Source organism: Haliotis cracherodii, unplaced genomic scaffold (genome assembly GCF_022045235.1).
Source record: "Haliotis cracherodii isolate W230 unplaced genomic scaffold, xgHalCrac1.p SCAF_18, whole genome shotgun sequence".
NCBI lineage: Eukaryota > Metazoa > Mollusca > Gastropoda > Lepetellida > Haliotidae > Haliotis > Haliotis cracherodii.
Genome location: NW_027266273.1, coordinates 1,197,817 through 1,219,188, shown reverse-complemented (window position 1 = coordinate 1,219,188; position 21,372 = coordinate 1,197,817). Strand labels below are relative to the sequence as shown.

Below are 21,372 nucleotides of genomic sequence, written 5' to 3'. Positions count from 1 at the left end.
ATGCACAACACATAGGGCTGGAAATATTATAATTGTTCTGGAACTATCTGACGGTAATTCAAAACAGGGAACAAGATTTCATCAAATGAATCATTGAGCCAGGAATGCAACGATTTAAATGCCAACAAAATGAAAAAACATATCTGGAACAGAGTAGACTGTTCATGCGGACAATTATATGCTACGTCTATTGCCAATGAAGTTTATCACCCCATGTTATAGCATTTGTTTCATATAAAAGATAGAAGCCAAATAAATGGGACAATTAGTTGTTATGAATTAGCTTTACCACTGTGACATATCACGCAACTAAATGTGAATATGTTTATCAAATAATCAATTACAGTAATTAACCTAGTGTCCTTATTTATACACAATTTAATTACGTATTGGGGTACAATATATAATACACATATACACGGAATGATTTCTTATTTTGTCAATTTAATCACAACACAAATCATACAAATCAAAATGTGAAAGTAGTGACTAACTTTATGATCAAGGGTATAACTACTCAGTTGTATCTATTAATCCTAATAGTATAACAATAAACCCTGTGTATAAACTGAGCATATTTAGATACATCCGGATCTACGACCGCAGCCATATAATCAATCAAGGAAAGTATGTTAGATTGAATTACAAATGTGCTATCACTTAAACAAAAGTTTCTGTTTTCCACGTAAGCCTAAACCTGGGAGAAATAAAGTTCTGTTCTGTTCTGAAGACGCCGTCATGATTAGTTGGCGCCAGTCTAGACTGTCCAATCAACGTGAATATACAAACCGTGATGTTACTTGACCAGTTGATGACACCTGTCAAACTCAAAGTGCCCCTGGTCCTCCACCCACCATGTGTAATACTTTAGCGTACTTGATTGTTTAATTTGCAGTTATATCACTGTTAGGCTGAGTGATGAGAGAATACATTTTGTTGTTTTTGTTAACGATCGTTTCCATTTTCAACGTGGTAACCTTATAAGTGACTAACTTTTTTATCATGATGAAATGAAACATATTAAAATAATCAGAGGGACTGACGATCGCATTTTTCGCATAAATGTCATGCTCGCATTGATTTCATGATTTACGGAAGATAGATTTGAACATTTCTGAGCAACGATCATGTTTGGGTAAGGGAAGTAATCTTGTCTCCGCTTGCAATTGGATTCAGTTCCGAGATCGCAGCTTTACTGTTCAGTACCGCCGAAAGGCGGCTTCCATGTTGTTCACGCTCCGCTGATTACGGGGCCTCATTTGTCTGTATTCTGCTTATGAGCCGGGATACGCATGAAACACGGGTGTCAAAACGAATATATTTACCAATTATACGTACGGTCTATTAGCCAGTCCAAGAGACAATACCCTGGTTCTACCACCTTTAGGTGTAATTACATCGCATGCCCCTGGTTCACGGTTGGTCTGATCTCCCATCATAAAACCACGATGTTTATTTACCTGGAGCCTCCGACAGTGCCGACTTCCTGTGTACATGTACGTACATGGCAATAAATGGTTTGACAGTTGTTTGAAGGAATCAATCAATAATTATTGACACGGTTATGTAATTTAACTTTGTCACTATTCACAACTCCTATTTTTATTTTTCTATTGTTCAGCTGTATTTTCGACCAGTTTTATATGTATAAAAAATCTTCTCTAAAAAACATTATATCAGAACAATTGTGTTTTTAAACCGTAAGTTTTCTATTAAAACAACCATGCAAGTTTCAGCCGTAATATTACTTTAGTCACTCCACAGATTACACATCTTATATGCTGCAAACGCAGCGAATGTAATGCTGCTACGTCACAGCTGCCTCGGTAATTAAGGGCTGGAATGTGTTTGTGAAGGCAGTTAGAGCAGACGAATTCCCCCCTCGCTGTATAATGACGGTCGCTAACCATATATGTGTATTTTTCGTGTTTTTGGCTTGATTTGATTGTCCTTTGGTGAAAACAAATGTTCAATTGTGAAAGCAAACCCTTTTCCCCTGAACGTTAAAAGACAGCTGACTCTGTTTTTGTCTGAAATATCAACGTTGGAGTCGTTTATATATTCGGAAATCCATATTATGGTTAATATTTATAATATAATATGAACAATGGTAAAATTCATTATCACAGTTTAAGTGCTATGCACAAATGTATGTAAATCTACTTCGTGATGAATGAAGCATGGCAATAAATGTATGCATCCGATTCTTCATTTGTTCTGTATTCTTTGATGAGAATGAGTTTCGTTGATGATGATCACTCTCACAGATTTTTTTATAAGAGGATAGAACTTTAACTGGAGAATAGTTATGAAACTGATACCTCATTGATTTGCTAATCGGGACTTGGAAATCATAGTCTGTCATTAAATTGATTTTAAAATATATGGTTTTGACTGTAGTACGTCCTGACATCATAATATTATGTTGTAAACAACTTATCTTATCTTATGTTAAGTAAAACAATTATTGATAGCTCCCTGAATTCCAATTGTTCAATGAACAGAATTATTCACAGCTCTGGCGTGAGAACAATAAATTAGATGTTACCAAAGATTGTCCATTTTATGATCTTAGGCACATGTCGGCGCACTTACATGTGAGCCGTCTAGACGACTGTCTGTTTTGTAATTAAATGGCAGCTGCCATCCAGCGGAATACTTAATCTTGAGACCTATTAGTTGTCTCAGCACTACACAATCAGCAATCTAAAAAACAACAAAAAATACTCATCCTAACCGACTCCCTCAGTGGACTACAAGCCCTCAAAAATAAAAACACTAAAAACCACCCCAAACTAATAAATCAAATACTCAATAGCTCAAACAACTTAACTAGGGCAGGTAAACAAATAGAGTTCATTTGGACCCCTGCCAACGTAGGAATCTTTGGAAATGAAAAGGCAGATAAAGCAGCAAAATTATCCCTTAAACTCCCAGAAATAAGCTTAAACTTACCCAGCTCAAAATCAGAAATCAAAAGTCTCACTAAACAAAAAATCAACAAAAAATGGCAAAATACATGCCAAAACTTAAATAGCCAAATCAGGAAAGTACTCAAAAAAAACCTAAATAAACCAAAAATACTACACCCATCCAAAAAATTCGACAGAATAATTACTAAACTACAAACAGGCCACACCAGACTAAATAATCACCGTAAAATAGCTAATCTACACACAACAGGAAACTGCCCACATTGCAAACAACAAGAAACACCAGAACACGTACTCATTCACTGCACACACTACCAAAGACACCGAACAACACTACAGACCACCCTATATCTTAAAACCGGACTTACACTAGAATCAATCCTAAATCCACAAAATAAATGAGAAAAATTCAAAGCCTTAGGTTTATACCTAATTAAAACAGGACTAATTAGTCGCATTTAAACCCCAAATAAAATAATAAAACCAAAACTACCTTATCTTACAACCACCCAACACACACAGCTCCCTTAGTTCGTCCCCCACCCACTCTTGGCATTCTTTCCAAATCTCAAAATTTCAAAATTACTACATAAGCAACCCCTAAAGCCCCCCCTCCTGGGTTGCACAAACTCACTTTCCCCTTTTTGGAAACACATTAAATGGCCTGGCCGGGCCCGTGCGCAACATACGCTTGCAGTCGGAAAGCGCACGTTAAATCTCCAATATAAGTAAATAAGTAAGTGTCTTTTCGAGTCAAGTGCGGGTCTCTCTCTCACCTTAGGGAGAATGCGACTGTAAAAGCCCCTCGCTAGACAGACAAGTAGTGAATGTTTGAGATAAATTTATTATTTATTATATATAGTTTAAACTCAATGAATAATTCATAGTCTTTTTATTGTTCAAATTACTGATAAAACATATTTTAACTTGTTCCTTCTAACCATATTTCCAAACAATTCAAAGTCATTCCAAACATTTCCTGTGTTGGAAATGTTGCTATTCCAATTTTTGATTTTCTGGAAAGATCGATCCTTCTAAGCTTTGGAAAGTTTGGAATGAGCGATCTTTCCAAAGCATTCCAACGTTCATTCCAAATTGGAATGGACGCTATTTGGTCTTGTGAACCACAGGTGGCGCTATGATCAAGCCCAGGAATTCCAGCCTAGTTCGGCAAGGGTAGAAACTGGACTTTTAAAGTCAGTTAACTCTCTTGCTTCGGGAAAATGACATCAAAGTGGCTACAGGAGTACTTCCCATTCTGTGTTCCACCTTTCACAGCAATAGTGTTTAAACTATTATCACTGCATTCCCTCACAGCTCCTATTGTGATTCTGGTATCAGAACAGCACCTTGGGGAAGTGGCATTGTGACATGGTCACCAAATTGCACTGCTCATAAAACACGTTTTCGGCACTTAACGATTTGTTCAGCTTGCTGCATCTGTGCATTGTGTGCTTACTTTCACATGAATATGAAGGCTTCTACGTCATCAACTCTGAAACTGAGTGATAACTTTTTGGGGCAGACCTGATGTCAAACCAATTTTACCCATCAGCTACTAAAAGTGCAGCAAAGGGGGAACACTTGATGGTGCTGTCATGACTACAGTTTTTTCTGGACTTTAACATCACTAGTGATGTTATCTCATAACCATGCAACTAACATGTCCTTGATGTCACAGTTTGTTGTGTTGTTACAACAATTGGAATTCCCTTATTTAGTCGTAAGGAGACAGTCACACCTTTACTAACATTGTGTTGATTACAGTGTTGACTAATTGTTCAATTAAACACATGTATGTGTTATTATTACAAACTTTTTCTTTTTAACAAACGCTTTAACAGTGTTATATTGATACTTGATACTTAACTATAAAGAATCATTCATACAACCATGTAGGAAATAGTTTCAGGGAATATGTCTCTAAGTCACATGTTAAATCAGGGACTATGTATAATACCTGAAACTTTTAAGGATTATGTATATTCCCTGCGTGAATCAGACATGACATGTATTCCCTGAAAATGCCAGGGATTATAGTTTATACATATTCCCTGATTTGACATATTCCCAGTAACATATACACATACATCTGGTCAGTTGCTCTTATCAATAAACTGCCATATGTTATTGTCACTGGTTGATCTCTCTCATTTGAATGTGCCCTACTTGTCATTTCCTGCCCTTGTCTTTATGGAACTGAGATCACATGTCAAGCTAGAGAACTTAGATTTGTTACAATGTAAACACCATTCACAATCAAAACTGATCAAAACAGAATTATTTAATTTCAGTTCTAATCAAATGTAACTAAATGAATTGATATTTTGTAAACTGAATTTGGAATCCTATTTCTCCTGTTAAAATTTCTAATCCTGAGTAAACTTTCGGTCCCACACAAATCTGGCTCGGATTGAATCAACTGTACGTCGAAGTAAGAATTGGGAACTGATCTGTTGTCACTTATACTGAAATAAAGTGTCATTAATGCAATTCACATCATGTAAGACATGTTTCCTTCCAGAAAATCCAGCAGAAGTATTCTACCAACTTGAACAGCTTTGCGACACTCCAAGACATGGTGGTGTATGAAGTCAAGGCCAAACAGCACACAAACTCCAACTCTGCTACAGTAGCAATACTCTGGCTCAAACGGTATGGTGTGATTTTCTTATTTCAGGCCATTTGTAATGATAAAGAATTTGAGTGACAGTTACTTGTTATTTCAGTTTGACTTTGCAATGTAAATGATAACTTCTTTGATAGGCATTTAGAAGTTGGAGTACTAAGTAAGGATAAGAATATATGGAACTGTTATACTGGAGTAGAGAAGCCTGTTATGTACACACAAGGGTAGTGATGACAACCCCACTCTGTAAATCACTTGCTTGATAACGGTGTTAGAACCTGCACCGAAACGTCGCTCTTAATTGTAATAAAGAAGTTGTTCATCCATATATTCTTATCCTTACTTAATGTAAATGATACTTGATTATTACTGGTCACATAATAATTTTATCGCAGATTGATGCTTACATACATTCACGATTTTTATCACAGATCAATGTCTACAGGGTAAAGATTATCACACATTGATACAAGTTTATCACACACTTATTATCACACATTGGTACTTAACACACACTGTTTATCACAAATTGATACTTATCACACACTGATTATCAGTGTCACAGACTGATGCTCATGCCATATTGATTATCACAGATTAATTATTTTTGCATACTGATTCACAAAGATGATGTCATGATGTCAATCACTTTTATTGTCTAAGACTTCATCATTTACAGACTGCTTTTATATGGCTGGAATATTGCTGAGTAGCGCGTTAACCATCCAACAAACAAACATACAAAACGTTTGACTCTTACAGAATACTGATTATCACAGATACATTGCATAAAGGTCTTCAATTATTGATTGTATTGTGTTTCAGGGGGCTTGAATTTGTCCTGGAATTCATGCGTGAAGTGTGTTCAGGTCAGCTTGACCTTACGTTGTGTGCAAGCAATGCTTATTCCCGCAGTCTAAAACCTTTCCATGGATGGGTTGTGAGGGGCGTGTTTGCTGTAAGTTATTTACATGTTCAAATGTCTAAAATGTAACTGTAAATGTAATGTAAAATGTAATGACCGATGACTGCAGGTATTTGTATGGATGACAACTTCTTTCTTGTTTATTTCATTGTTTTGTTCATGTCGGTGCAGACACAAGGCTCTGTATCAAGCATGTAGAACAAACAGAACATGCAAGTAAAACATTATGAAATGTGGGGCAGTCTTGTGCTTAAAGTGTTCACTCATCAAGCTCATACAAAAATTGCTAGGTTAGCAAATCAAATGCCACTGACACACTTGCAATTTATTTGTTTGGTCTTGAAAGGCTGGAGAGATGTGATAACCTAGATCTCTGAGACTGTGTAGGTAGTATATTAGGTATTCTACTTAAACATTGCATTTGTCTCTATTCCCAAATCAAAAGTGGAAACTTTCCTTGCAAACGCATCTGTTTGCAACTGGAAACACCCTGCCCAAATGCAGCCTTTCAGTGACACACGAAGCCCAAGCCTCTTGTTTCATTGGCATCTTGCTCAAGACATGTGGTTTTGCTCCCCGTTACACATCATCATGAAGTAGAGAAAAGGCCTTGATTATGTTGCCATTTGCCAACTACATTTCATCAAACTGTATTTTGCAGTGGATTTATATTCTACCTTGGCATACTTGTTTTTTTACGCCACACTACATTCTTCACTCTTGTTTTTCAGTGGATCGATATTCTACCTAGACCTTCATAGTTTTAATGTTAGGATACATTTATTCAATGACTGACAACCTATTGTGAAGGCTGTTCTACCTTATACATCTGATCCTACACCCTTGCTATCCCTTATCTGGGGAGACAGAGAATGCACTAATGCGTCATGCTTTGTCACTCTGTTACTTTGCAGTTTTAGACTAACAACAACTTCTCTACCCAAAGTCTGTTACCTTCTCCAGGCAGTCCCAGTCGCCGCACCATTCATCTCGGGTCGTCAGGATCGTCCACTGCAACTCCAGCACAGTCCACCTCCACTGGACACCACGCTGGTTCATTGTTGCCAACACCTCATGCCAGAACCTCACATCAGCCTTGTCTGTTTGTCTTCTCAACCTCCGGCTCGTTGACGTCTCCTTCATTAGGCGACTACAGTTCATTGTACACATCTCCTCCTCTGGCACAGATATCTCACCATCATCGTTCTCCCTCTCTGTTGGGAAAAGCTCCTTTGTCCCTGACTATGACGAGGAACAACTTAGCAATATGGATTCAATAGGTCACCTAGATGATGACAGTGTATTCTGTTTGTTAGCTTGATGTTTCAGCTAACTTCCATCTATGACAATGGGATGCTCTGTTTTGCATCAAGCAAGTCACCAAGTCTGACCACGCGGTCCCATTAGTCATACAACAAGCATGGGTTGCTGAAGACCTATTCTATCCGTGGCTTTTCACGGGTATTACAGTGTATAATGTTGGATGTTTTCCCAGCTGCCTTTACATTCACCTCAGAAGTCTGACCCTTCATCGTTAATGTGAGGGTGCCATAGCTGATCGCTGGATATGTCCTTTGAAAGACTTAAGGAAATGACACTTCATTAAGGCGCCCACCTTCCTGTGTCAGGCTGTCCCTGTCTACACTGCACTCTTTTTGGAAGGCCCCACAAGTAGTTGACAATGACCATAAGATGAGTTAGAGATCTTTTTTCACATCATTAAGTGTGTACAGAAGGAAGCCAATGACACAACACAGGGGCCAGTAGATCTTCTGCTGTTTCAGTTGACTGTCACATGACTTTAGATGGAACCGCCTCTAGGAATGATCAACGATGCACCTTCGACCAGCCCTATAGTTTTTCATACACATACTGACTTGTGCTGGACAACTAGGATCTCTGGTGACACCAACTCCAGTAGGCGGCAGATTGCAGCTGTTCTGGCCAACTTGACGATACAGGACAACCCTTCGTCATGTTGCTCATGAAGGAGAGGTCTCAGCTGTATGCAACAGCCACATCTGCTGTCAACACCACTTGTTGTCTTTTTTGCACCTGCCAGCTTGTCGAACCACCATACAGTCGCTTGTCCAGAAGTAATTTAAATCAAGCTACCATCGTCCCTAGCTTCAACTCACAAATATATGTTGTGCCGAACAAGTCTGCATGTTTTGCAGTATGCGCATCTTCTACCCCTTGGTCTAGGACCATCCACAATGCTTCTGCTTGGTCAGTCAGTCAGTAAACTATGCTTCCAAGGATGTCTGGTGTGTTTAGATTTACAGAATGCTTATCTACGTGTGCCCATACCTCCGTTCTACTGCAGATACCTCTGGGATTCCTTCCTGGGACAACATTTCACTGGCATGTCCTGCCTTTGAAATTTCCCGGGTATTTTACCAGAATCACAGAGCCTGTCATCTCCTTCCTCCACCAGACAGGGATCAGATTCGTATATATTTGTGTACTTGGACGATTGCTTACAGGTTCACCCCCAGAAGGAAGTACTCATCTGGCAGCTGCCCTTCAACCAGCACCTCTATCACTGCCCCTGTTGGCTTGTCATCATGGTGAAGTCTGACCTGATTCAGTCCCAATGCCGGACATTGAACAAAGAAGTATTCAATGCAACCTGCGACTGCCTTCTTCTCCCACAAGACCGATTGCAGACCATTTCCATTGCCGTCACACACACCTTGTGTCAGCACAGCTTTCTTCATCAGTGACATTTCACATCTGACACCTGCAGATCTTCCCATATTAAGCTGACATGCTGTAATACCTGGAATACTGGTATTCACTACACTCATCAGTGAAAGAAGTTCTTTGGTATAGGCACTCACGATGCGCAATCACCTCTGGTCGTTACTCCCTCATCAGCAGTCAAACTGCCACTCTTCATCCTGCCTCATCCCCACTTGGGGGGGCATGGGTGGCCAAGTCGTCAAAGGTGCCGCGATTCGCTGTGCAGAGCTGCGTCCCTTGGGCATGCTAGAAAACTATAATTGTGGGTTTGAATCCCAGTTCGCCCCAATTATGTTTTAGGTTTCTCAGCACCATACCCGTACTCGTGGGTTTCAACGAAGTGGTAAACGTCCGAGACCTGCATCCCCTGGGGCTTTCCTCCCACATTAAGCTGACACGCTGCAATATAACTGGAATACTGCTAAAAGCGGCGTTAAACCAAACTCACTCACTCATCCCCACTTGGACTGGTGGACTCAGCCAGCGCACATCAGCAATGAATGGTGTTTCCTTGGTGATATTTATGACCACTCACTTTTTCGTGAAAGCATCTTGTCAGAACTCGGGCGCCCAACTTATGTACTAGCAAGTAGCGAGACAATGGTCAGACGACGATCACTTGTGGTGCATCAACAACTTCGCGTTTGTGACGGTGGACGTCATACTGGCTGATGTAACTTTTGTTTCCTCCCTCCTCAATGTAGCAGCAATCCCATCTTCCAAGTTTAAGCATGGAAAGTGAACCAAGTCTTCCCACCCTTCCCACCCCATTCTGTCTGCCCATCTGGCATGTATGGAGAAATACCTGAAATTACTGTTGTCGTTGTTCCATGAGACAATTTTATGATGCTAAGTGGTCTTTGAGATAAACAGTTCCAACAACATCTCTCCTGCACTGTCTGCTATGCCTCAAAAGATTGCTGATTTCCTCAACAATCTTCATACCTATCTGACAGCCATTACCTCTGCTGGCTCTCGAACGCAATGCTTGACCATCCCTGATCCCTGTCTACTGCTTGTGGTTTACAACTCAAAGATTGGATGTAAGAGTTTTGTCCTGTATGGTACTTGACGTCTTGCCTCCCTGAAGTACGTCCCTCAGATAACTATTTTTCTGCTCATCTCAGCCACTGCCAGCATAATACATGGACTGGATTTCATGAGGATCAATTTTAACCGACACCATTACAGCGCGGTTTATTTTGTTCTCAGATAGGATTTCATCGCTAATAATCAACTCAGGCACTGTAGTCACCCTTTGGATTTTCTACCATTCTCAAAGCTTCTGACAATTGTGGAAGTACTACTTCCAAGGTCCATAAGGCTGCACGAGGCGTGTGAACTCACTTCTACATTGACTCTTCATCATTACTGGTCCGTCTCAAGGGGTGTTTCGGGCAGTCTCAGCCTATCTTTGTTGGTCACTACCTTCTTGATATCTCCGTTGAAGATGTTTGCCATCAGCTGTTTGGCCTCTTGGTACTTGCACAGCAAGTGATGATGTCCCATGAAGATGAAGTTTCCACCCCAAACTTATACTCGTACACTGAAGAAGCTACAGTGTCAATCCAGATTTATTATTATGTACATGGGTTTTTTTTCAACTGAGAATTATCATTGTTATTATAGCGCAGGTGTGTCTATTGAGGTTGACATAAATCAATTTGTTTGTAGTTGGTGCTGGGTACCTATTGTGGTTACATCGATTAGTGATGTAAATTAACTATGTGAAGTACATGATAGGTTTATATTATTACCTCTATCACATGTTAGTGGACTAATCGACCTCCCTTCATCAGTTAAAGTGTGCAGTGTGTGAGAATTTGTCTCACAGGATATGTTGCCTACCCCTCTGCGGATTGATTCGTCTACCTGTACTTTGACTTCTGAAGACTTGAGCCTCGTGCGTCATGGATGAGTGTTGAGGTTGGGTGTTTCGAGTTGCAACAGTTCTGTTTGCAAGCAAAGTTTCTACTTTTTGTTCAGAAAAAGAGACACAATGAAATAATGTGAGACAGGATAAGTATTGCGTATTTATTTTAATGTAAAATTAACAATACTGCTACAGAAAACATAGAGGAACCCTGTAGTCCTGCTGATTTCACTGGGTATACATTGGACATATAGGACATTGTCACTGAGTACTTAGGATGATCATTAACTGCTTATGGTTTTATATATTATACAGTTTGAACTAGAAGACAAACAAGTGGTGCTTGGGGGAATTGAATCAAATAGCTGGGACTGCCAAATAGCACAAATCTAATGCCCTGTTTTATAAAACTCTTTTAGACAGAAACTAGAGATTAGACTACATGATATATGTTGCTTATTCATAAAAATCTGATTATTTTGCTTGTCAACTTTCTGCCCAAACTGTATGTGTTGTGAACACACAATGCCTTGTTGTATCTTGTTGGTTGTAAAACATATTCTGCATTTCTTAGGTTGCAGTGAAAGCGCTACCATATCGTGAGGTGTTCTTGTCTCAACTAGCGGAGGTGAAGTGTGACACCCAGAGCTCCATCTACCAACACTCCCTTAATGAAGACTGTGAGGTCTTCATCCGGTCTCTCAGTTTCATCACTCGAACCATCAATGACTTCTATGTCAATCATGATCTTGACTGTGCTGATCAAGTTTGATACGCAAACCACGAGAATATTTCAACACTCCTATGACCAAGTTTGATTTGAGCTGGAGCAATGTACAAATGAAGCGGTGAAGCATACCAGTTAACTCCCTTAGATTTGAGTTTGGATTGAAGCTGTGTATCAGTAATAATTGTATTCTCTCTTTCATTGTTTAGACTTTCAATTTTGATGATGCATCAAAACATGGATGATCATATTTCAATATTTGAGTTTCATTTGAACAATACTTTTAGACTCATGACTTTGATGAAACAAAGAGAAAAAGACATCCAAACATTATTTACAATACCATCACCAGTGTTATAAGGCACTTCTTGTTTAACCAAATAAGAGACAAAGGCAGGGAATTAATTGAGATATCTTCAAGGATTTGGGCATCTATTAGGACATTGTACATATCCACTATTTTCATTCCAGACTGGTAAACGATGTAAAAATGCCTTATTATTTGCCCATCATTTTCAGTGTTTACTTCACATTGTACAAATCTTCAGTTATGATGACAAAGTACAGAACACGAGAACTGTGTTACTTACAAGTATAGACTCTGTTTGTTCTCCAAGTTGTTTTCTGTCATTTGTGGAGGGGTCATTCATATGAGTTGAGGAAGATAATGGGTCTATGTATCAGAAGAAGGTGCAAATTACATTTAATTCAAGTCACAGAAAACATTCATGAAAAATCTGTACTGACTTTCCTTCATTATGTATGATGCATGTCTAAAATCTCAGTAAGCAGCTGTCACTGAAGTCGACATCATCTGTCATGATCCTCCATCATTCGTTTTAATGTCTGATCACAGCTGGACCCATTCAACATGTTGATGAGATATATTGATGATCATGCGTATGAGCCTTTTTACATAAGGATGTTAACGCTTATCTCACTAGTACTAGTGCCAGTGGTAGCCTTGTTTACTATCTTAGTGGTAATATTGTTTAATCAATTTACTATCTTGTAGTTACAGGGGCCAAAGGGACCAAAGAGATTCTCATGTTTAATATATGTCAACTTTAGTTCATCCTTACATATTTTTGGGTGAAATATGCTATCAGCTTATCATCAGATATTAAAAAAAAGGAGCCCCATTTCGACAAGATTTACAGTCTGCAGATCTGTAAAACATGTTTTAAATAAAAGTCGCCTAACTGTATTTATTTGAAGGAAGTAAATTGCATTTGGAATCAAGATGTAAACTTGATTATTTGTGTATGTTAACCTATGTTTAGATGACGAGAGGGAACTGTGTTTACAGAAATAGTGAAAGGTCAGGGGTTGGCCATGAGGGGATCTTCTTGTCTGGTATTTCATTTGATAATTTGACTTCCAAGATCAATATGATGACACATATCAAAACTTTAATTTAATAGTCACAAGAAAATGTTCATTATGAAAGTCACAAGTGTCTCGGCTTGAGACAAAGCACAACCTGCAGCTGCCAATGTTTCTGGTTATGTGGCATTTACTGATTCTCCATCTCCTATTTCAACCTGGCTTTTCAGTGGTACATACTTTCTTTGTACTGTAAAAGTCACTCAGTCTATGCTTTGTTCTGTCATGACAGTCTATGCTTTGTTCTGAAACATGGCAGTCTATGCTTTGTTCTGAAACATGGCAGTCTATGCTTTGTTCTGTCCTGTGACAGTCTATGCCTTGTTCTGTCATGACAGTTTATATTTTGTCCTGTGACATGACAGTCTTTGTTTTGTCCTGTCACACGGCAGTCTATGCTTTGTTCTGTCATGACAGTCTATGTTTTGTCCTGTGACATGACAGTCTTTGTTTTGTCCAGTGACATGGCAGTCTATGCTTTGTTCTGTCATGACAGTCTATGCTTTGTTCTGTCATGGCAGTCTATGCTTTGTTCTGTCATGACAGTCTATGCTTTGTTCTGTCCTGACAGTCCATGCTTTGTTCTGTCATGACAGTCTATGCTTTGTTCTGTCATGACAGTCTATGCTTTTTTCTGTCCTGACATTCTATGCTTTGTTCTGTCCTGACAGTCTATGCTTTGTTCTGTCATGGCAGTCCATGCTTTGTTCTGTCATGACAGTCTATGCTTTGTTCTGTCCTGACAGTCTATGCTTTGTTCTGTCCTGACAGTCTATGCTTTGTTCTGTCATGACAGTCTATGCTTTGTTCTGTCATGACATTCTATGCTTTGTTCTGTCCTGACAGTCTATGCTTTGTTCTGTCATGGCAGTCTATGCTTTGTTCTGTCATGACATTCTATGCTTTGTTCTGTCATGACAGTCTATGTTTTGTCCTGTCATGACAGTCTATGCTTTGTTCTGTCATATTACAGACTCTATTTATCCTTCACATGTTCATGTTTACCCTGAGCTGTTAGTCAGGTTTGACCCCAGCAATAATGACTGATTTTACATTTGCAAGAGAATATGATTACTTGTTGAGCATACAGATTACATGATAAACATTATTGAATCAGAAAAATTCATTGCAATTTGAATTCATTACTAAAACATTCAAACATGTAAGGAAATTACTTTTTAGCTTGAGTAAAAGAATGATAGATTATTTGTGTTATAATCCCTGCATAATTGTTTTTAGGGTTTAAATGTATAAGGTGTTTCTTAATGGGTGTACATACTCTAATGTATATTGTTAACAGATAATGCCTGTGACTGTTCATGAGAGTGTCCAAGAGAAGGTAAATGGTAAATTTTACTGTTTCCATGAACAGATTGTGTCAATGTAGCGTTTCATGTTAATACCCGGTATATTTCTTAAAGTGTGTTCGTCACTTTTAGTGGCTGTTGTATTAAATAGTATTTTCAGTTGCCATGGATTGAATAAAAGCATATTGAATAAGCAGCCTGTATATTTTAAGGAAAACATTGAATGAGAAATAATGTATACATAGTGAGAAAATGTGCTGGAAGTTGATATGTGTATTGAAACAGATATATCAGTGTATTGAGAATGGATGTAATTTTTCGGGTGCCGTGTTAAGGTAAAGATATTGTGAAAAGATCGCTTTGTGAAACAGGGTCCAGAGCACCAACCATATTCACTTGATTTGTTTAATTAGTGATGATACGGGGTCACGGATGGCCCAGACATCTAAGGCACTACAATACCCTGTGCACAGTTTCACCCTTTATGAATGCCAGTACTCTATGATTGTGGGTTCGATTCCTACATTGGCCCTGGTAATGTTTCTAGGTTTGTCAACACCATACCCATGCTCATGGGCTTCACCAAAAAACATCCAAGACCTGCAACATTTTGGCTTTTCTCCGGTCAAACTGACATGCCATGATTTAACTGAAATATTGTTAGGCCACATCAAACCAAACTCACTCATCGTGATTCAGTGCTGTGTCCTTTGTTTTCTGTGATTGATCCACAATAGTGAAAGGTGTACTTAGTATTGTTTGATCAACAGCCCTGCTGTCAGTAGTACACAATAATATAGGTGAATGTCCAGATAGAGCACAGCTTTTTTTCTGTGACTTTTTGACAAATGTTCCTTCATTGTAATATCAAATTTGTTCACACCTGATACTATTTTGTTTCTCACATGACAGTTGGAGAAGATTAACTGAAATTCCTATTCCAACAAACAAACTAAATTTGGGAGTTTATTTTGTGTAATTGAGGCAGCAAAGTTTTGTGATACCCATCATTCAGTGAAGGCTTTCTTTAGAGACACCATATTGCTGCTTGATGGTTGGTTACTTGGGCTATAGTTGAACAGTATGTTCAGGAAGTTCCCACAAAACATGACAAGCACTACCATGCACTGACACAGAATTGTCCAAAAGGAAAGGTGCATTTTAACAAACAACATGCTAGATCAGTGCAAACTTGCATGTTGAAGTTATGTTATTACTGTTGAAAATGTTCTACTGGATGCAGGGCTGTTTCAAAAGGCTGTCTAGATTATTTGAGAAGTCTTGCGAACATGGGCAGTGAACATGGGGTAATATGTGGTAAATTGTATGCCAACAAAAGATCTTTACAAAAACTTATTTATTCATTTGTTGTAGACAATTGCATTAAAATGCCATTAGTAATGAAAATATGTATCTATGCATGATGTTGTCTCTATATAAGAACATGATTGTTTGGTCCCTGTGTCCAGCATTGGATTGGGTTTGTCTTCAAGACATTCGTCATTTGAAAATACCAGTACATTCCATAGAAACAGGAAAAAAGGGAGAATGTGTTTCCTCTAAACATTGATTTCCATGTATGCATTTATGATCACAGTTCTCATGACATGTATGACATTTGGTGAGTTGAATGAGAGGATAGACCAAATGTTTGTGATATTCAAGTTTGTAAACATGCAATGTTAATCTTCAGTTTCAAATACATGTTGATTATCAAGGTACCTATTTATGTTAACGCCAAAAAGGCCTAAACATTTTTAAGGTAAAAACATGTCATTTTAAACGAGCACACCTTTTGTTAAACACTAATTTTGACCTTACAAGAATCCTCTATACAAACATTAAGAAACATGATAATAATAAGCCTCGTGATTGAATTTTGCATCATACTGGCGTTCATGTAACATGCATTTTCGTACATTGAATGAATATTCTAATTAACATAGTTTTAGGTAGCATGTTTAGTTCCTTCTTGCCTATTTCCTCTCTGATCTCAACTGAATCTTTTAATAGTGTAAATATTCACTTTCAGAGGTCAGGCAAAATCATTACAAAGTTTACTGATGTAGCACTGTCATAACGATTTGTGAAATACAAGTGAACTTGTTGCAAAGCAACAGTAATTATATCCAACAGATCATTCAGTGATTTTGTAAACAGAGATTGGATGCAGATTTTCGTTTTTATCTCAGCTCCTGAATGGGAATTGAACTGACCACCTTGGTTTGTTTTTTTTTATGCAAAATGTTTAGTTAAATCCTTGTCTGAGTATGGTGAGACTGTGGTGGGGATCTGATTTCTTTACCTCAGACGTTTATATATGCTTGATTAATTTAAAAAATGTAATGGCTTTCTTGGTATTGTCTATCTAAAATCTTTTGAATCCGACTTCACAACTAATATCTTTCATACATTTTAATTTAAAATGTTTTTTTGCGATACTCACCTCATGCAATACACATACTTGAGTCTGATATGACACACACCTTGAAACTCAATTTGCACCACTTATCACATGAATTTCTCCACTTGCCTTGCGTCTCGGCGAAAGAAATGTTGAACTAGTTTGTCTAACTTGTATGAATGGTTAATTTGGGTGTGCCCTGATAGTTTTTAGCAATCAGCTTTAGCATTTTGTTTCGTGATACAAGGAGAGGTAACTGTAAGCCTAGAAGTCATCAGGCCGAGTTATTGCACAATGCAATGTCACATATTCCTCTTTGAAATGTGATACAGAATTAAAACACTAATTGTAACATGGGATATTGTGTATTGTATCATGTGGTGCAAATTTGTGATGTATTGGTGAATTGTGACAAGCCTCCTAATTTCATATTTCATAGTAAATTCATAAAACTCTTACTGCATCATCAATAATATTTCTTTGTTTATTCACCTTGTGTAGATATTTTTGTTGTGTTAATTATGCTTTTTCATTAAAGGTCACACAAAATATTGTTCATTTGAACACATTGTTAGGTATGTTTTGCACTTGATATTCATTTAAGTATGAATGACAATTGTTATTTGTGAACTGTTGTTAGAATATAGAGATTATTTGCTTCCTTTATTACTATTTCTTGTTTGATCAAAAGTTTCATAATGTACTTTGTATATTTTATTGATCAAATACAGTCCTGATTATTAATTGTCAGAAAACTTGTAAAACCACCTTCACCATCATGCATTAGTGCATGCTTATTAATATTAAGGATAGCTGCTGGTTTAGATTCAGGGTACATTTATTTCACTAATTTCTGATATCAAGCCCTTTTTATTTCAGAAAATACCTGTTAAAATGGAAAAATGGGGTAGCAGCACATCGCATTTTTACAATATCTCCAAATTCACACTTTCTTGTTCATAAAATATTTTAACAATACATGGATAAAATGTTCATCTATAGGAAAGATATAAGAAAATATTATGTAAGTGAGGTAATTAGCTAGTAAATGGATATAAACATGCACATTAACATTATTTGGATTAAAAGTCAATTTTCCTCATTTTCATCAGTGCCAGCAACACACAGTGCTACACAACAAAGTTACAATGACTTCATTGTTTACACATCTTTTCAGTGCTAATTCCTTTCATTTATGCAGTAAGCGATATGCAAGTTATTAAATAAGAATCGTTGACTTCATTGCCTGATACATAAACCTTTATCTTTGACTTTTAGTCTGATTCTCAGCTTCACCTATTGGCAATAAACTTAGAAATGGAGGTTGCACAGTGATACAAGACCATATTACAGAAATACCAATTGCATAATGTATTAGGTAGCATTCTAATTCTCTAAAAGGAAGTACTTATAAAAATATTAAGATAATTGAAAGTTAGGTTCCTTTTGATGTCATTATTGGGCTTTCATCATAATTTTTCACAGACTTTGTGATAAAATGTTTCCATCCACTTTAAATTTTCATTCACTGAACAAAGGATCAAATGGCTTGTCAAATGTCACAATTCTACATACTGTATGTTCACTTGCGTGATAACAGTGTAAGAACCAAATGTTATGTGTTTATTTACTTGTTTTTGCATGATTTTGTTAAAATTGGTTATATATATATATATATCTAAATGTTGTATATATGTCATGTGAAAAAGTGTTCAAATGTGTTTAACATTGCTGACCAACAGAAGTAGACCTGGAACAACATATTGCTTATGTCACTATCAACATCCCTGGAAATGTTTTGCAATTTCTGTTTGGCAGTTGTATTGTTACCATTATGTTCTTTGAATTGTTGCACTGTTCTGGCAGCATAGGTATTCTATATTCCTTGAAAGTCCTGTTGTGTGAACAAGACTGCGACTCCAAACATGCATGTAAATATGTATATAATAATATATGAGGACAACATTACTTTACTATGTGGTGTGAAATTTGGGAGGCTGTTTGGAATTTGAATGGAATGTGGTGTTTTGTAGGATGGCTTTGTGGTGACTTTTCAAGACAGGAACACCATATTAAACAAGACTGTTTATATCAAACCAAAATTAACTTAGCTCAGTGTGTATCTCTACTTCATTACCAATGCAGGATATTCATCAAAAGTACAACAATATCAACAGTGTGAGATTGTATTGATTCTCTGGACTGTCAGCATTGTCAAACACGGACCTAATTAATGTTTCTACATCATTGTACAGAAAGTTTCTGAAAGGCCTGCCATCTTCCCATTTGGTGTTAGTTACAACTGCATCCATACAATATATGATTTCAACTTTCTCATGTGTCATGTAGTTTCTTTTAATAGTCAAGAATGTTCCATTGTTGTCGGCACTTTTCACATTTTGGCAGGACAGCTTGATAAATTGAGCTTTTCCTGTCCACAAGGACATTTTTCATCAAGACATTCCAGCTCAAATGTATATAGAGAAGTTCAAGTTCCTTTTGATGTCAAATATATCGACACTCATTGATAAAAGTGGAAAAAAGTTTTTCCACTTTTATCTGTGAGTGTTGATTTATTTGATATCAAAAGATACAAGAGTGAGTGTTTATCATCCAACGTCATTTTTCAAACCTTTTCAGTTTGTAGACAGTAATAAGCAGTGTCTTAAGTGTAAAAAGTACTGCTAACAGCTTCAGTAGCAGAGCCATTAGTAATGTCATTTCATAGTAACGTCACGGTAACCATGTATGATCTGTATGATCATGGTCTGCAAAGCATTGTGATGCAATTTCATTGCAGCGATATCTACATTGTAGACATCGCTTGATCTCACATAAGCCATATTTCCTGTGGGAGCCAGTTTGGGATGATAAATTGAGTCTGCACCAGACAATCCAGTAATGAAAGATCCCTGCCGTTTTACCCAATCAACCGGATTAGTTTGGTTGCATCTTAATTTTTGGACTTCTTCTAACCCCCAAATCCCCATGGTGGTCAAGATATGAAGAGGAACACAGCGTTTAGATTACTGTAACAAAAAGTCTCATGATGAGGGATGGTATGACAGTAAACATTCTGTATTCTAGTAAACAATAACAAACAGTGACTAAAATGATTCAACTTTTAATACAAAGATCAAATTGAAAACAAATTTGTCTTGGAAAAATAATAAAAGTCTCCTGGACAAGTAATGTCAAGATTGACCAAGACAGTACAATATATAAAATAAACCTGGTCCTGTGAGATATACAAACATCTTGTGCAATATTGGCACAAAATCATGCAAAATAAATGCAGGTATTCATATAGAATCTAAATTTTGTCAACTCCTTCAAACAATGCAAACTTATAATACTTTTCCCCAAAACCTATCAAGTATTTGTTTTTGGAATCTAAAGTTCAAATTCTGATTACTGTTTTCATATCAATCACAGAACATTTAAGGGAATAAAATGTAAACATGAAGATATTTATGCCCTTATTTTTTTATTAATGTTATCTAAGTACTATTTACCTATTGTACACTTGTGTACAAAATGTGTTGTTTTCAGAGATGTTTATATAATGCTATATAATCTTTGGCTTTAAGTCAGTGAAATTGAATCACTGAACACTGGAATGTTTAAGAGTGTCTTTCAGGAATGTCTATCTTCTTGGAAGGCAATAACTGACACTTCTGTAGTCCCATCAGAGGATACAGCAATCACATCTGAACATTTCTATTAATACCAAAATAATCACTTGCTTTACAGAAAGGCCTGTCCCTTTTTTTAAATTTCTAAAAATAACTTTTGAAATTCCTTTACTTGTAATCTTTTATCCAAAAATGTAGTTACATTCAACTTTTTGCTCTTCTAAATTCACTCCTGGAAAGACTCCATTTGAAGCAAAGGATGGCATTTACCCCCAAAACAAATTAATCAACTCAAACAAGAAAATACAGATATAGGCACAATGCAACAATAAATTTAGTCAATGACTTTTTTATAATTCTGAAAAAAACATGTTATTTAATTTTCTTCTGGTTTTATTCCTGTCCTCCCTTCAGATATTTTTGGAATTAACACCTGTAAAATGAGTAGAGGAACTGAGTTATGCCTTGCCCGTATTAAAATAACGACTAAACAAGCCATATAATGGCAGCTTTAAAAAACTCTTAAATATCCAAATCAGCATCCAACATTACCTGGGCAAATAGATGGATGTGGATGTTTTATTCTGATGCAATTATGCCATCAATATATTAGTTTTGTTATGCAATGATGTACTGAAAATGACATAATTCAAATACCCCGGTACACGTGTGTGAACTTGATAGAGGCAGTGCTAAGACACTGAACAAATACTGACTGCCAGCATACCCTACGCAGGATTCATGACATTTCTTATCATGACAACATCATAAGTCTGTATAGATCATATAACTATTTGAAGGAGTTGAC

At 37.2% G+C, this 21,372-nt stretch overlaps 1 protein-coding gene across 1 annotated transcript in view; it reads left to right on the top strand.

Moving 5' to 3' along the window:
• The window catches only part of LOC139465654 (pleckstrin homology domain-containing family A member 8-like), a 38,539-nt gene extending 19,306 nt beyond the window's left edge, over positions 1-19,233 (top strand). The window contains exons 10-12 of the mRNA XM_071247388.1: positions 5,458-5,588; positions 6,388-6,520; positions 11,680-19,233. Of these exons, the coding sequence (XP_071103489.1) occupies positions 5,458-5,588; positions 6,388-6,520; positions 11,680-11,877 (462 nt within the window). The 3' untranslated portion in view covers positions 11,878-19,233. The remainder of the gene's footprint in view (positions 1-5,457; positions 5,589-6,387; positions 6,521-11,679) is intronic.
• The last annotated feature ends 2,139 nt before the right edge of the window (positions 19,234-21,372 follow it).